Here is a 17486-nt window from a genome sequence, read left to right as displayed (position 1 = left end):
ACCAGGCCCAAGGTTGACTCAGCCTTTATAAGGTAGGTAAAATGAGGACCCAGATTGTTGGGGGGGGGCAATAAAAAGTTGACTTTGTATATAATATACAAATGGATGAAGACTATTGCTTAACACAATGTAAGCCGCCCTGAGTCTTCGGAGAAGGGCGGGATATAAATTCAAAAAAAAAAAAAAAAGTGAAGGTGACTGGGGTTGTGATTACTGTAAACCGGACCCAAAATGGGAGACAGATCAGAAGTGGAGATGAAACACTTTGTTGCACGACTCCTTTCTGCCCCTTTGTCTAATTCTTTCTTTTTTTCCTCTCTCTCCTTTCTTCCTCTGCTTTACTCTGCTCAGACCTTTTGCGGACCTGCTTTATCTGGAAGATTCTTCTGGCCCTTACAGCTTGGATTCCACAGAACACCCAACCCCTGGGACGTTGGTTTGATTCCCCGCCCCCCCCCCAGCCCTTTCCCCTTTTTCCCCAAGGGGATCTCTTATCTGGAGTGCTGGTTCTTTTTGTTCTCCATTTTTTTCCTCGCTGGTGCCTCTCTTTTGCGTCTGATGCACCGTTGTGGGGTGGGGGCTCCCTGCTGGCAGGGTAGGTTTCCACACGTGTGAGGGTGGGTTGTTGCATGTCGTTCTGGACACAGGATGGGGTGGGGGAGGGAGGATCGTGTCCATGGGTTCTTCCTACAATTGTTAACCTCCCCCATTTCAGACTTTGTGGGGTGGGCGGGGGGGGGGGGAAATCTGTGTTTACTGTACTACTTCTCCATAAAAGGGTTTTTCTGCTGTGGGTGGCGCCCTCTTGTGTTCACTGGAGAACAGTGCACTGTTATACTTGCCATGGTGCTCCGTGTTGGGGGTATAGCGTTTATAAACCCTGGACCCTGGAATGTATAAATGGAGAGGTTTGTGCAATGTGTTTCTTGTGAAATGTTATATAGCACAGACCTGTCATCTTGCTAATGAACATCAGTCCTGTAAAAAGTAGAGAGAGAGAAAAAAGATATCTATACCGCTCCTGTTGCCCTCACTGTGAAAAACTTTTAAGTTTACCCTTCAATATATTGTCCCTTCCTACTCATATCTTGCTCTTGCAAAGCCCTGAGTGAGGACAAAACGCTTAGGGGTTTGGGAAATGTTTGCAGGATCCATTGGATGAACCTATTTCATGGCCCTGACCTTCTTCCTAGCAGGGGAACTCCACCATAGTGCTGGATATAGGAATGCAGTAACTGGCTCTACCCATTAACTGGCTCCACCCATTCAGTTCAGTTATTGCCTCTCACGGCAGGAGAACCCAGCTGAAGGCAAAATACAGTCTGATCCATTCAGTGGGCTATGGGAAAAGCCAGCTGCTTCCATGTGGCCTTCCCCAAAACTGCTGTGGGTGTACATGTATCAAAACCAAATTCTCACTGGGAATGGGTCGCACCAACTGTAATGGGCAATGCAACCCTTCGTTTTTCTAAAAATACGGCTGCACACCCTTTTCTGCCCACTAAACTGGACTGGTTATTTTCTCCTGTATCCTTCATCTGACGTGCTTCTGGCCTTCTCCCCCAATTATTTCAAAACTGGAAGGAACAGCTTGCCTTTTCTCCTTTCGCTGTAATAATAACCATTATCCATCCTCATGATAACTGTAAAATGTGTGATGGTTTTCCCCTGCTCTCAACAATTGCACATAAAAGGAAAAGTCACTTTGTTTAAACTCTGTGCCAATGGAATCCAGGTCATTCTGGAGCAGAGGGAAGGAGGGAGGTTGAGAGAACCCAAGAGAGGTTCCGATTTTCTCCGCCTCCCGTCCCTGGCTGAAGGAACAGGGGCCATATTGGAGTCACTGTCTTGTGTGTCCTTTTAATATACACTGATGTATAGATTATATATGGGGATCTAAATGTAAAACTGAGCACTGTGCATAAGGGAGAGGTTTCTATAATAAAAGATTGTAAACGAGGCCATGATGTGTGAGAATTTCCTGTCGGCATCAGGATCACGGTGTAAACAGTACGGGATAGTGACGAGGCAGCATCTGATCTGTGAGCTTAGAATTCACTTAATAACTGGAACACTTTGTGGCTATTTCAGTGTGACTTGCCTTGAGGAATTGATATGAAAATAAAGCAGATAGAAATGTGCCACAAATGCCTCAAAGTTTTCCTCAGGGAGGAAAAATGGCTAAAAGAATCTATGCCCATTTAATTTGGTTAGGATCATCAAGGGATAACATTGATAGGGAGGAACCCACTTCAATTATAATAGAAGAATTCAGTAATCCACGCATCCAAAAGAAGAACGTGTTTTTAAAAGTTTCCAGCTCACAGAGAATTGGAGGGACAGCAGTTGTGTAATCCTCTTAGCTAAATGTGAGGCCTTTGCAAATCCTTTACCCTGTAGTTGGGAACATGCAGGACTGTATATGAAGTACTTTTTTTGAATCATTAAAGCTGCCTACATCTTGTGCAGCTGCTTTGAAAGCTGCTCCCGACAGTCTCTTTCAGGAAAGGCGCTGCACTTGCAAAAGTGGTTGTAGAGCAAAAAGACAAGAAACGTGAGGCTACATGTGAAACGCTATCATGAAAATCACAAGACTTTATTTCTCATATGCAGAGAGTTTAAACTGGTACACTTACTTAAATTGTACAATACTATTTGTTTGGTTGCTGAGAAAAATGTAAGTCTGTGCTGTTTCCGTGTCTCTCGTGTGCATCTGGATCTGAATGTTCACTGTACACATGACTCAAAAAAGACCTGCGTACATTTCTGAAAAACTCTTTAATCAAAATCTGAGGATTTCCACATGAGGAGCAATCTTCAAAGTTCACTCTTCTGCAGTAAAGCTGCATTTACATTCAGAACCACAACACTACGAAAAGCTAAAGTAACATTTTAAACCTTAATCTAAACTATCATGATTACAAACAATTGAAAACCTTTCTCCAATTCTATTGCTAGTTGAAAAGCTGTCCTAGTGATTTTGGCACATATAAAAGTATAAAAACAGGGAGCCTGAAGTTCACCCCTCCTATCAACAAATTTAAAGCCCCGGAGACATTTGGTGAAACCAGCATTCCCCATCCTTCAATAGACTGTTTGATGGAGGGACACACTTCACTGCCAGATTCACAATTTCTTCCTGGCAAACCTCTCAGACCACTTCAAAGAGCTGAATAAATGGAGAGGAAGCCATTTTCCATGTCAGATGTTTCCCTTTTAAGCCTAGATCTCTCTCTCTCAGTAACCCAGGAAGAAATCCCCAAATGAACGATCCCTTCAAACTGCAGCTGTACACATTTTAGTTCCTTCCAACTTCAATTAGGGGGTTGGGTTTGTACCTTCATGCTCTACGTGTGAGGAATGCAGCCTCTAAAGCAGGGGTGTCATGATGGCAGCGTCATGTGACATATTGGGACTTTCCCCCCTTTGATAAACCGGGCATGGGCGTGGCCAGCATGTGACGCATCCGGCCTGCCGGCCAGGAGTTTAACAGCCCTGCTCTAAAGAATGAGGGAACATTCATAATCTACCATTCGGATTACATATCAATACTTGTTACATAATTCTACTGGATTGTGAATGAGAAGAGCATCTTTCTGAAATACCACAAACTGCAATTTCCCATTTAGAATAAAGGATCTGTTCATGTCTTTCCCCTCCCCCATAATCATCCAGTATATTATGCAGACCTACAAACTCTGGCATACATGCTTTGCATCCTCTAATAAGGTTGCAAGAGGCTTGCTTCAGATCTTAATTGATTCATCCAGGTATGACTTAAGAGAAAAAAAAAGCCCTTTTAAATGATACCTCATGACAACTTGGTAGAAAATGGTGCCATGTAGTTTCTTACTACTGCAAAAATATGTAGGCAGGAAGACAAGTATAGACAAGTATAGATACTTACGTCTTAAACAGAACATCAGTAACTTAATGGCTATATCAATAATTGCAAATCATATACCAGGAAGTCCTCTGCTAGGATAACCAATGTGGTGTCTCCAGTTGGGTTTGATTATACTCCATACTGCCTAAATAATGACCATATCATGAGAATTCCAATTCCAGCTGCCCCAGTTTGAGCAAAGTAATGTCTACCTGATTTAGCAACTCTTAAATTTCCCTCCATATTAAAGTGGGAATCGAATGGATGAAAACTATTGCTTGACATAGTGTAAGCCGCCCTGAGTCTTCGGAGAAGGGCGGGATATAAATGCAAATAAAAAAAAAAAAAAGGCTGAGCAAAGTTGACAACTCACTTCAAGAGAAGTATCCACTGACTTCATCCACTAGTCAACTGCATTTTTATCACAATGGGTTGTATGAATACGGCTGAAGTGGTTAGTTTATGGTGCAAATGTGTTCTGAAAATTCAGAAAGACTTTTTGCTGTACGCTTGTATAGGTCAGTTTATGATCCCTACCTTACAGATTTTGAAGCGTGTTTTCCCTTCAGCCTCACCCAAGCGACTTGGGAATTCTTCTAAATACATGGAAAGCCGGTAGTCTAATGAGATTTGATAGCTGAAGTGAGCTATTAAGGACCCTGGCTTGGGAAAAGTAAAACACCCAACAACTAACTAGCAGATGTCATGAGACACAAAAATTAATTCTGGCGTATTACACATATTCTATCAAGTACAAAGGCAAATTGAAACTGCCCATATGCAGTTCCAGATGCAACTTCCCAAATATATGCAGCCAGCCCCACTGATCACTTAAGGCTGAAAAGACTTGAAGCCTAAGTAGGCAAAGGTTGATCAGAAGTGAAGTTAATATGCGCCAAGACAAATTCCTTGTGTGTCCAGTCACACTTGGCCAATAAAAATTCTATTCTATTCTAATGATTGTTATATCTTGCTAGTAGCAAACAAGGACCATGCCTTTCCTTCTAGAGGCCCAAAGAAACCCCAGGAAGAAGAACATATTTCTTGCTAAATGATCATAAAAGCTTAGATGGAAAGTCTTTTTTAAGCAAAATTATGTCTTTAATTATTGCTTCTTCCCATCATTTTCAAAACAGCATGATCAAAAGAATATGATCAGTATTGGAACACCTCATTTGTATGTACTGTATGCTACTTAGAACTGTGCAGAATTCCAGGTTTGGTCTATTCTCTTAAGTTTTGTACAAAAACCATCTGAATTCCAAATGACTTGAACAGAGAGGATCGTTGCGAGATAAAATATTTTGCATTCGCACACAATGCAAAGCCAAATTTTCGGATTATGATTTGTGATTATGCTTTACACATCCTACCCTATTATACTGTGCATATTAATCTAATCTAAAAGTAAACAAATTGAATTGCACTTTATTGCCATTCATGAGCCAGGATGACGGTTTTGAAGTTCCCTAATTTGGTCTTGGAAAGACACAAAAGTTCTTTTGTTTGTTAAATATACTCAAAAGTCGGGGCAGCTCCACACTTTTGAAGTGGAATGTATAGTCTGTGATACCTTATTAACGTTACCAAATCTGGGCTGCAAAAATATAAACAACCTCCAGTTGTTAATGAAGAGATTAAAATAAATGTAGTTCCATTTTGATGCCATTTTGGGGGTGGGTTTGGACATCATCATCTCCTCCTTTACCAGCACTTGGAAGTTAGCTTTCCCTTTGGCTCAAAAACATTCATAAAAGAATCCTTTTAAGATTTGTAAATGATTACCCTCCATCATTCATTCAAAAGTTGAGCTAAATCTTCTCCAAACTGGCTTGCTCCCTTCTACTGCCAAACCTCATCCAAGTTGCTTTACTTGCTGCCTCCATCTGAACACCAGTAGCCCAAAACCCCTACAGAAAAGGGGATGCAGTCCAAGATAAATACCCATCCAAACTCCCTCCTTTCAATCTCAGCTCTGCTATGCAATATAGGGGGTGGGCAGGGGTGGGGCTGGAGCATTCTGCTCTATAAAATCTCAGCCCACTATGTGCAATATTGTGATAAATGATACTGGCCTAAGTAATGGGGTTTCTACACAGAGTAGTCCTAATACTGTTTCTGAAGCCTTCAGAGCAGTGGCATTATGCAAACAATAATACATTGAAAGCCCGCCAATAATAATCCAGCCATCTACAGCCTCCTGCAATTCAGGAAATTCCCAGCTCACTAGAGCATTTGGAAACTGCGTCTCAACATATCTAGACCAGGGGTGGTATTCACTTACCTTCCCTACTGGTTTGCTAATGTGCGTGCACGCCCCATCTTCCGCGCATGAGCATGTGCAGAGCCTTGAAAATGTGGAAAAATGGGACATGATGACATCCGCACGGGTGGGCAGGGCATCCCGCAGTCGCCCCTACCAGTTTGCCTGAACCGGATAGAACCAGCTAAATACCACCACTGATCTAGACCAGGGGTCTGCAACCTTGGCAACTTTAAACCTGGTGGACTTCAACTCCCAGAATTCCCCAGCCAGCAAAGTTGAAGTCCACCAGGCTTAAAGTTGCCAAGGATGGAGACCCCTGGTCTAGACCATACCTTGTGGGAGAAAACTGAATTAGAACAACACTGATTTCATTTGGTTCTGATCTCAATTTTTGTCCATCTCTCAACCAGCAACTATGTATTCTAAACCAACAATTTACTAGGGAGGTGTTTTGTTTTTTTTAAATTATAGTTTTCCTTTCTTTGTGATTCCTTCCTTTCCAAAGCAAAACAATATGGATTCCAATGGGGAATACTTAACATTAAACTGGAATGTTAGGCTGATTTCAGTCCATTTCCTCTCTTGGCTGTTTGTTACCCAGCCGCAGGTCAGGAGTTCTGCTGAGTTTGATGTAAGCTAGAGGCTTCTGTATCTTCCACAGGAACTCACAGCCAGGTTGCTAGATTGAGGCAAGCAGAACAATAAGCACACAGGCGTCTGTTGGAAGGAAAGAGAGGGCAGTTCCAGAGGAAAGGGGAACCAATGCCGATGGTCTAGGATCCAGCCTCTTGCTCTTGGCCCACAGCTTCCAGGAGCAGCCCCATCGGTGTGCGCTTGAGTCCAATATTCTCGATTTTGTTCTCAATCTTGTTTTTAAGGCTCCGCAGACGCAGGGAGGCATGGATGAGGCTCACTGCAAAGGAACGAGGGGGTGCTCATTGGTAACACAGGAATAAGCCGAACCACCCTCCTCCCACTTCACACCAGACCCTCACACTCCCTATTCCCCTAAGGGCAACAGAGCTATCCTCTCGAATGGAAAGTCAGTCTGCATAAATTCCTTCGCTAGGAGAAGATGCCGGATTGGGAATCCCTGGCCCTTCGGATCAGTTTTAGTTTTTATAAAAGGGAGCTAGGGAGGAAGAGAGCCAACCAGAGTCTGCAAACCCAAACAAGCCTGCAAGCCAAGCTGTCAGTTTTCAGTTCCCTGTTTATAAAACAAAACAAAACCAAACAAAACCCCTCTCTTTGTTTTCCTGCTCAGAGCATGGCATATAATAAGGGGGATTAAAAGCAGTGACACCTGACATGCCACAGTTTCTTCACTCTGGTAGATCATGCAACTTGTTTTAATGTTTGAAGCCTGAACAAAAATCTCTTTCCTCATCTTCTCTCTCGGGTGCAGCATATGGGTTGCAGCATAAGATGGGAAAACCAGAGCTGCTCCTGGCTGCAGGAGTGTTTGGCAGCAACTGCTTCTGTATTTTCATATTGATCCTTACCGCAGGAAAAAAGAAACATGTTCTCTCCTGCTAAGTGAAATCCAATTCTCTTTGTTTGCACGTCTCGGCAAAATCAAACCCTTGAAAAATTCTGGCCACACCATAGTCTGAGAATAAAGTCTGCGTTCTGCACAAGCCTAAACAGATTGGGAAGAGACACAACAGACGCAAGGAACAGCAAACCTACTGGCTGCACCGATGGTGCACAGCCTTCCCACACAGACCCCAGCTGGGAACTCACACATTATGGGCAGAGCGATGAAAATCAAGAAGGTGGCAGAGCCTTCGAAAAGGGACACCAGGAAATACGCAGTGCCAAGGATGGCAAAGAAACACGTGCCAGGGTAATTCCGCCGGAAGCGTCGCACGGGGGGCTTGTTCTCAGCTGCCCAGACGAAACCTCCAAACAGCAGACATACGAGTAGGCAGCTTAGCAGAATCAGCATGGGTTGGAAGTACCTGCAGAATGAAACCCCCCCCCCCAAGTCAGTCTTCACCTCAGCCCATATGGGAGTGCCATATGCACTCCTGATGTGCATTCAATCCAGTGGGTGGCCCACTCTGAGGCCCTTCTATAGTCGCTGAAGGTTTGAGGTCTCCTAAATGGCTGGAGTGAGGGAGACGGGTGAGGAACATAGTTAGGGCCTGAAATCTCCGAGCTGAGGGTCCCTCTAGTGCAGGGGTGTCAAACTTGATTACATTGAGAGCCACATCAGGATTGTGTTTGACCTTGGAGGGCCGGAGATGGGCATGGTTGGGGTGGGCGTGGCCATGACGGGTGTGACACAGGACATGACGGGTGTGACACGGGTGTGTTGGGGAGGGGGGGCACCTGTGGGTGGCCAAGTGCTAAGGCAGGACTTCCCTCAGACTCTCTCTCTCATTATACCTTCCTTCCTTCCTTCTTTCCTTCCCTCTTCCCTCTTCATTCTAATGACTTCTTCCTTCCCCGCTTCCCTTATTTTCCTTCCTTGCTTTCTTCCCATCTTTTCTTCTTTTTCTTTGTCTTTCCTCTTTCCCTTTCTCCTTTCCTGCCCCTTCTTGCACGCTCAAATGCAAAAGGGGAAACATTTCTCCTTTTGTTTTTAATTTTGATAGCCCTCTGCCAGCCAAAATGGGGCATGGTGGCCCCCCCCAGTGCCCCGTTTTGGGCCTGGATAGCTTCCTGCACCACCCTGGCAGCCAAAATGAGGCACAGGGAGCTGTGGGCGGCCCCTCCATGCTGCATTTTGACTGTGGGCTGGTCCTTTGCTATTTCCAGGCTGGCCCCATGGGTAGGATCTAAGCACCCCGCGGGCTGGATGTAGCCTTGAGTTTGACACCCCTACTCTAGTGCATTTGCTGAGAGTCTGAAATCTGAGGGGATGGCATCTATCTAATGGGAGACTGTTCCAAACAGCCAGCCTTTTATGGAAAAATGTTTCCAGGATCCCTTCCCCTTGAACGAAGGGGAACGAAGCCTGTTTTCCTCCTGAAAACAGGGAATAACCAACTGCTTTTAGATCTTATCTGCAGGCCAACTCCAGTGGTGAGAAGTGGTGCTGCAATTAACTTGGAGCCAAGCTATAAAGGGCTTTTATGCATTAAAAACAGCAATTTAAATTCAACTTGGAAGCTATTAGGGAGCCTATGGGGGGACTTCAGTGCAACTGTGAGCACCTAGGCCATTGCATTTGATACCTACTGAAAATTCGGGTTAGTCTTGAAAGGCAGCCTTATGTACACGTAGTCCTTGATTTATGACCTAGGCTGTTGTTGAGTCATTCATGGATGATTTTATGAGGGTTTTTTGCTAAGGTTGTCAAGTAAATCACTGCAGTTGTTATGTGAATCACACAGTCATTAAGCGAATCTGGCTGCCTCCACTGACTTTCAGAAACAACAATTGTGAGGCTGGAGCCATTGTGAATACATGCTGATTGCCAAGCAGCCTAAATTTTGATCACATGACCCTGGCATGGTTGTAAATGAAAGGACCATCATAAGTCACTCTTTTCAGCGCCGTTGTATCTTTGAATGGTTGCTAAACAAATGCTTGTAAGTCAAGGACTACCTGAACAGTGAGTTGCACCAATCTAAACAGGGTGATGAGGGCAATGAGGTCCTGTAGCAAGGTCCTTACATCCAGGTTAAGGTGAAGCTGGCACACAAGCTAAAACTGGGAAAAAACTTCCCCAAACCGCAGCTTCCATCAGCTGTTTCAATACGTTCCTGGTGGCTTCACCTAGATAAATACAATAATGGGAGAGAGAACTGACATCTGTGGTACAGGAACAGGTAGCCCTCGACTTAAAGCCATTCATTTAGTGGCCAGCTGAAGTTACAACGGCACTGAAAAAGTGACTTGTAACCGTTTTCCATACTAACGGTCGTTGCCGCATCCCCAGGGTCACATGATCAAAATTTGGATGCTTGGCAACTGGCATGTATTTAAGACAGTTGCAGTGTCCCAGGGTCACGTGATCCCCTTTTGCGACCGTCTAACAAGCGAAGTCAATGGGGAAGTCCGATTCACTTAACAACCATATTACTAACTTAATGCCTGAACTGATTCACTTAACAACTATGGCAAGAAAGATTGTAAAATGGAGCAAAACTCACTTAATGTCTTTCTTAGAAACGGAAAAATTGGGCTCAGTTGTGGCCGTAAGTCGAGGACTATCTGTAGTCCTTGACTTATGACTATTCACTCAGTGACCGTTTAACGTTACAATTGCTCTGAACAAAGGGACCTACGAAGGGTGGCTTAAATTACAGCTGTTGCTAAGCCCTTGTAGTCACATGACCAAATTTGGGCACGGGGCAGCCCATCCTGCTGCTACCGGCAACCTCCCATTGACCAGTGCGCTCCCATAGGGAGGGTCTCCTCAGGGTACCGTCGGCCAGTCAATGTCGGCTGGCGATGCCCAGGGGGAGGGCCTTCTCGGTGGGGGCACCAACCCTCTGGAACGAGCTACCACCAGGTATCCGCCAACTCCCTGATCTTCGGACCTTTCGACGCGAGTTGAAAACATTTCTGTTCCATCGAGCAGGAGTGGCCTAATGGGGTTTTAATAATGGGGTTTTTATTGGTTTTAAATCTTCTGCTAACTTTAAATTTTCCTTTTTAAACTGGTTTTTAATTTTGTATTAATTGTCTTACTTCGGCTGTAAACCGCCCTGAGTCCTTTGGGAGAAGGGCGGTATAGAAATTTAAACAATAATAATAATAATAATAATCAATACTTACGATTACAGGGCCATTTCAACTTACTCCCACCTACCATGGCTTAGGGCCCGGGTACTTACGGGACCGCCTGCTGTTACCTTATGCCTCCCACCGACCCGTACGCTCTCACAGAGAGGGTCTTCTCAGGGTGCATCCGCCAAGCAATGCCGGCTGGCAGCCCCCAGGGGAAGGGCCTTCTCTGTTGGAGCACCTACCCTCTGGAACGAACTTCCCCCGGTTTGCGCCAACTATCTGACCTTCGGACCTTTCACCGGGAATTAAAAACTTATTTATTTATCCAAGCGGGACTGGCTTGATTTTTAAATTCTCAAATTTTTAATTTTTAGTAATTTTATATGGGGTATTTTAGGTTGGGTCAATTGATGGTTTTAATTTGGCCATTATTGAATATGTATTTTTAATTGATATTTTAATTTTGTATATTTAATTGTTTTAACTTTGGCTGTACACCGCCCTGAGTCCTTTGGGAGAAGGGCGGTATAAAAATTTAAATAAATAAAATAAAATAAATAAATAAATAAAATAAATAAATAAATAAATACCTGTCTCCCCCTCATCCATGCCCTTTCGTCACCTGGCTGCCCTGCGCTTTCCTTCTGCAGCTGGTCTTGCTCTGCTGCTGACAAGGCGCTCTAGCCTGGCCCTTTGCAAAGCAACTGCTGGTCATATGAGGTTTTCTTCCCCAGGTCAAACACAGCCGTTTCCTTACAAGACCTGGAGTAGATAGCCTTGGGCAGCCGACAGCTGCTTCACAAAGAGCCAGGCTGGGCATGCCTCAGCAGTGGGAGCAAGAAGACAATAAAGATCAGCTGAGATGGTTGAGCACAAGGTGTCAGGGGCCTTGGAGGGCAGAGTGGTGAAGACGGGTCAGCTGTAGCTTTGCGCTGTGCTTTTGGGTCAAGGTGGGAGTGGGCTTCATGTTGCTGTGCAGCTCAAGAACTACAATACACCCGGACCTCCCCTAGCACCACACTGTGGATTGGGCTTGGGCTTCACACGGCATTTTGCAGTCCTCAAACCACAGCACAGCATAGCACAAAAGCTCAGCTGCAGCCCAGACCAAGAGCAAAATATAAAGGGGTTCCTTGGTGCACCCTGATTCTAGGGTCACAAAAAGCAATGCAAAGCCTAGCCCCAGGAATGGAGCACAAAGAAGTACACCACACACTGCAGCTCTGGGCAGTGGTGAAATCTGAACCGGTTTACTAACTGGTTCGCTGGCTGTGCATGTGCACTGCGCACGAAATGCGCGCTGTGCATGCGCATGAACAGTATGCACCTTCACCAAATGTGAGGTGTGTGCGTGTGCAGTGCATGCCGAAAGGAGGCATGGGGTAAGTAGAACAGTGCGCAGGGTGTGTGTGATCAGCTGTGGCGTGCAATCTTTTTTTTTTAACTTTTAAAAGCATTTTTTACAACCTATTCCTACCATTAGGGCAGGAAAAGTGAGCGAGCCAGAAAGAAGCGGCAAGCAGGCAAAAGGGCAACCGGGTGGGCATGGGCAGAGGTGGGCAGGGATTTTTGCTACCGGTTCTCCGAACCACCCGCCGCCATTGCTACCAGATTGGCTGATCTGGTCCGAACTGGGAGCATTTCACTCCTGGCTCTAGGGCTGCAAAAAGCTCAGGTTGGCCCTACAGCCAGGCCAGGCACACCTTGCCAGCAGCAAGAAGAAGATGGTGAAGGTAGCCTGGGACAGCAGAGCACAAGGTGGGGAAGGCAACTGCAGCTGAGACTGGAGCACTTAGGGCTTTCTGGGGTGTGGCAAGCAGCCCCACAGTTCAGGGGCCGTTTGCCACCCTGTAAAGCGGAATGCAAGGGGGACAAAAGAGATGGGGAGATAGGAAGCTGGGGGGGAGGATTTAGAAGCAGTCCCTTGTCAAGGCTTGAAGGCATGAAGCCCAGAATGGCTCGGCACCGTATGATTGGTGGAATTCACTTAATAACAGCAATGGGAAGTGCTGGGACTGGCATCACTAAGCATATTATCACATGACATTGTGCTTTACGTCCACCTCGCTTAGTGACAGAAACTCCATTCCCAATTATGGCCCTACATTGAGACCTACCTGCACCTCAAGGGTGTCACTACCACGCAAGCTCTTTGTCCGCATCACGACTTGAAGTGGCATGTGAAAGACCATTATTATTTCAAGCGGCTTAGTGACATATTTTGATTTCTTCTTCACATTAAGAAAAGGTTAGAGCTCGTTCCCTGCTTGTTTTTTTTTTAACTGAATAAAGGGGGTGGGGGGGAAGAAATCTCCACGTAGCTTCAAAGCTGTTCTCACTGTGAAAGCCTCAGACTTTTGATTCCCATCCCAGAGTCATGTTTCACCCAGTCAAGGGCAGGCCTTGCAGTCTAACAGGGCCTTGAAATCATGGTGACAGGTTTTGATAAACCCTTCATGGTTGCTGTTGTTTGCTTGGAGCTTCTGCATGGAACCCAGCACTGGGTACTGTGGAAATTGGCCACCCTTGGCGCACCTCTGTTATTAAGGTGCTCCTAGGAGCTTATAAGAGATTTTAATATTATCCTGCTTGGTATGTATGCTTGTTATGTTATGTTTTTTAAATTATTTGCGTTAGCTAATAATAAAAGTTTAAAATCCCTTTATTTACTGGGGTTCATTGTCTCCGGTTCCAAAAGAGCCAATTGCCTGGGCACCTAATCATTTGGCAAAACACTATTACTGATTAGAATTGTCCACTAAAGAGCAAAAAATACCATAAAATGGCTCCAATCCACCGATGATGATCCAAAAGATCTCAAAGTCCACTGAGAAAAGGGCCATGACAGATTACCAGCCTCTACATAAGGGACAGTGACTAAAGCTGTTTCAGTCACATGCCTGAGACTAAATTTTGACTTATAAGAGTCCACATAATTCCATTTTTGAAAAGCTATAAAAACACAATTTTTCAGAGCAGCATTTGCAGATGCTTGAAGATTCTGCTGCCTGGGGACACGTGAGAATTATCTTGCTGTTACAGTTACAATATAGACTTTCTCACATTGTACTTTTAAATTTGAGCACCAAAACCTAGGACAAAGCTCCCGTTTGCCATCTTCCAGATGTGTTATGATTACAACTTTGGTTTTTCATTTGTTGGCTGGTTCTATCGCCTGCAGTTGCCCCATCCCAGGATCATTAAAGATACAGAAACCTCTTTTGCATTGGCCCATCAAACTGATGTTCAAAATCGCAGGAGCAATTTTTTTAAAAAGTGGCAATTTTTCCACTTACATCACTTTTTCCCCTTCCCAAGATTGAAATGGAGATTGTTCTTAGCTTCCATATCCCACCTTCAGAAGACGAAATATCTTCTCCTAAGGAGCTCGGATTTCAATACAGGTAGTCCTCGACTTACGACCGCAGTGGACTCTCAAATTTCAGTTGCTAAGCGAAATATTTGTTACGTGAATTTTGTCCTATTTTATGACCTTTCTTGTTACAGTTGTTAAGTGAATCCCTGCGGTTGTTAAATCAATAACACCGTTGTTAAGTGAATCTAGCTTCCCCATTGACTTTGCTGATAAGAAAGTCATAAACGTTGATCAATCACAAGATACTGCAACGGTCATAAATATGAGTCAGGTGCCAAGCATCCAAATTTTAACCATGGGACCATGAGGATGTTAAAATAGTGTCAGTGTGAACAAGGGTCCTAAGTCACTTTCTTCAGTGCCGCTGTAACTATGAATGGTCACTAAATGAAGTGCGGTAAGTCGAGGACTACTTGTAAATAGTAAGTGGGAAGGGGAGAAAACACCCTTCCCCCATCTTGGTTTTGCCCTCCGCCTCCACTAAGCAAGCCTGCCTATTGTTCGATATCCGAGTCTCCCCTGCACCATCCTCGCCCCTGGTCGGACTTCGCACGGTCGGACTCTCCTCCCGGCCCTGCTCCGGCCGCCGCCGTGGCACTCACCCGCCCAGCAGCAGCCCCGCGCCCAGCAGCAGCAGGTAATTGCTCTGGTAGTACAGGAGGTTGTTAATCACGCGATTGTGCCAGCGCTGCAGGTCCCGCACGTCGGGGGCAGCCAAGCGAGCGGAGCCCAGAAGAAAATCATCCAGCACCCGAATTGGGGGCAGCCGCACCTCGGACATCTTCGCTCGCTTGGGGCGGGAGGAACTACCATCCCCACAATGCATTGCAGCGATGGACCTGCCAGCGGGAAGGCATGGAAAGAGGAACGCCGCGGAGGAGGTGGAGCAGGGCGTCGCCTGCAGGGGTCTCCAACCTTGGTCCCTTTAAGATTTGTGGACTTCATCTCCCAGAGTTCCTCAGCCAGCTTTGCTGGCTGAGGGATTCTGGGAGTTGAAGTCCACAAGTCTTAAAGGGACCAAGGTTGTAGACCCCTGCTTTAGAGGCCGCTGGAGTTGCTTTCTTTTCCTTGTTAACCTTTTAATTGCCTTATAGCGCTAAGAAAAATACGGCTCCTCCAAGGAAACATTGGGGACTTCTACAAAGACATGCAGGCAACTATAGGAACTACTTTACTGATGCAATAAGCTCAGCTAGCTGAAAACTCCGGCGTGGTTTTTGAAAAAAATTGGGATGGGCCAAATAAATGAAAGAAAATTTATTGTTGTTTCTTCGGCTTAATGCTTTATTGCTTAATGCTTTATGGCGTGCATAAGCGCACCAGCGCGCCTACCGTCCCTGTCCTAATGTTTTCTTTTATTCATATCCTTTACATGTATTTATAATTATGTTTACCCTTGTATGTCATAAAATACAGGTTTGACGAAAATAAATAAATAAATAAATAAAAAATATTATCTTGAAGATTAAATGGATTGTTGGATTGATGACTCCCAACACTTTGCCAGATGCAAAATCCTTTATTACAGCATCTCCCAGAGATGGCCATCCAAGGTTGACTCAGCCTTCCATCCTTTATAAGGTAGGTAAAATGAGGACCCAGATTGTTGCGGGGGCAATAAGTTGACTTTGTATATAAATATACAAATAGAATGAGACTATTGCCTTACACAATGTAAGCCGCCCTGAGTCTTCGGAGAAGGGCGGGATATAAATGTAAATAAATAAATAAAATAAATAAATCTGGCTTCTATTTCAATGCCTCCAGTGAAACAAAGTCCACCACAGTTCCACTATTGGATACCACTAGGATTTTTCTGATTTTGAACCAAAGCCTACTTCTTTGATATGTGAACATGTTGTTCTTTTGTCCTGTTTTTGGAATAAGTCTAAAAATCTTGCCTTTTCTATATGGCAGCTCTACAGAAAAATGGAGACAAGCATTGCATCATCTCTTCTTCAGCTAAGGGCCTCCAATGTGTTTTTCCTTACAGGCCCTTTCTCATCTTGATCGCTCTCCTCTGAAAATGCTTCAGTTTGTCAATCTTCTTTCTAAAATGCAATGTCTGGAACTAGACATAACACTCTAGTGTGTGCAAAGCAATGCACAATAGAAAGGAGGATGGCTTGTTTTTCTTGATCCTGATAAGTGTTCTTTGGTTGATGATGCTTAGGGCTGGCTTTGCTTTTTTATTTTCAGCTGCACCACCTCTATCTCTGGCTCAACTCATGATCCACAAAGACTCCCCAAATCCTTTTTTTTGCCTGTGCTGCTACCCAGTATGGTCCTCCATCTTCTACCTCTGATTTTTGAAATTTACCTTATTGATTCCCACCCAATATTTTAGCTTTTGGAGATTCTCCTGAATCTTGATACTGTCCGGTAAAGTATTAGTTCTTGTATGATCAACAAACCTTGAAGAAGGGGACAGTCATGGGAAAGACATAATAAATAAATGACAGTGATGGGATTGGAAGGTTGTGTTTTTGCTTTTCATCATTACAACCCCATCCGTGTCTGGTCTTTCTCTTTCCAGAAACAACATTCCATTTGTAAGATGCTCACAATTTGCTTACTGTACGTTGGAGCCTGATCATCTCAGTAATCACTCTCGGCTCCCATTGTTGCTCATAGAACTTCTCGGGGGTGGGAGGTGTGTGTTTCACAATGATTCTCCTAAATGTATGACAGCAAACCATAGGGCAGTTTTAATGTAGCATGATGTGCAAATGCACCCAAAGTTGAAAATCCCTCAAATGCTAAGAAAATAGTCAGCAAATTTTTCAGACAGCAAACAATGCTGTAAAAATTTCTAGCGATGTGACAGAATTGAATTTAATAAATATACAAATAAAATGCTAGAAGCTTTTTTGAAAAAAAAATTAAGTCCAAAATCTCACCAAATCTTATTGCTTCTTAATCATATAAAAAATTTCATAAGACAATAGAGAGCGAGGGAGATTTTGTGACTTCAAAAAATTCTGGCCAGTGCTTATTAGTTAGAATGGCAGGGGGAGGCATTCACACTGGTAGTTATGGGTACTGTCCTGTATTTATATAACTAAATACAATAATATTGTTATAGAGAGAGATCAGAAAAAAGGCAGCACTGAAAGCAATTAGTAGAAAAGGAAAATAATTTAAAGCCACACAGTTCATATGATATATGGATGTTATCAGTTTAAATTAGACAAAGAGGAAAAACAAAAGTATCTGTGTGATTGATTTTCTGCTCTTAAAACTACTTGCTCTTATAGACATAATAAAAAGGTATC

The 17486-nt window shown here is 44.2% G+C and overlaps 2 protein-coding genes across 14 annotated transcripts in view; one reads left to right on the top strand and one right to left on the bottom strand.

The window, feature by feature from the left end:
• The window catches only part of CCDC120 (coiled-coil domain containing 120), a 48075-nt gene extending 46091 nt beyond the window's left edge, over nt 1-1984 (top strand). For 11 of the 12 annotated variants that reach the window (XM_058169852.1, XM_058169844.1, XM_058169847.1 and 8 more), the window contains one exon: nt 352-1980. In XM_058169852.1, the coding sequence (XP_058025835.1) occupies nt 352-442 (91 nt within the window). In that variant the 3' untranslated portion in view covers nt 443-1980. Of the gene's footprint in view, nt 1-351 lie in introns of all 12 variants that reach the window. The other variant, XM_058169841.1, reaches the window with a different exon arrangement.
• A 577-nt stretch (nt 1985-2561) lies between these two features.
• PRAF2 (PRA1 domain family member 2) lies at nt 2562-17036 on the bottom strand. Of its 2 annotated transcripts, none has more exons than XM_058168748.1 (3): nt 16777-17036; nt 7896-8113; nt 2562-7065 (listed from the first exon to the last, which is right to left on the bottom strand). In XM_058168748.1, exons 1-3 carry the CDS (start codon nt 16908-16910, stop codon nt 6926-6928), a joined length of 492 nt encoding a protein of 163 aa, XP_058024731.1. In that variant the 5' UTR covers nt 16911-17036; the 3' UTR covers nt 2562-6925. The 2 variants fall into 2 exon arrangements, with proteins under 2 accessions (XP_058024731.1, XP_058024730.1); XM_058168747.1 differs by lacking the exon at nt 16777-17036 and adding an exon at nt 14814-15130.
• Between the last annotated feature and the right edge of the window lie 450 nt (nt 17037-17486).

This window comes from Ahaetulla prasina, chromosome 2 (genome assembly GCF_028640845.1).
Source record: "Ahaetulla prasina isolate Xishuangbanna chromosome 2, ASM2864084v1, whole genome shotgun sequence".
Classification (NCBI taxonomy): Eukaryota; Metazoa; Chordata; class Lepidosauria; order Squamata; family Colubridae; genus Ahaetulla; species Ahaetulla prasina.
The sequence above is the reverse complement of the archived record's forward strand: the minus strand, read 5'-3'. Positions and strand labels throughout refer to the sequence as shown.

Excerpts from the sequence above, each read along its gene's own strand:
- PRAF2 (XM_058168747.1), bottom strand. The coding sequence starts at position 15,037 with ATGCATTGTGGGGATGGTAGTTCCTCCCGCCCCAAGCGAGCGAAGATG. Across the intron at positions 8,114-14,813 it reads GCGGGGCTGCTGCTGGGCGG|GTACTTCCAACCCATGCTGA; the intron begins GTGAGTGCCACG and ends TTCATTCTGCAG. Across the intron at positions 7,066-7,895 it reads CATCGCTCTGCCCATAATGT|TGAGCCTCATCCATGCCTCC; the intron begins GTGAGTTCCCAG and ends GTTCCTTTGCAG.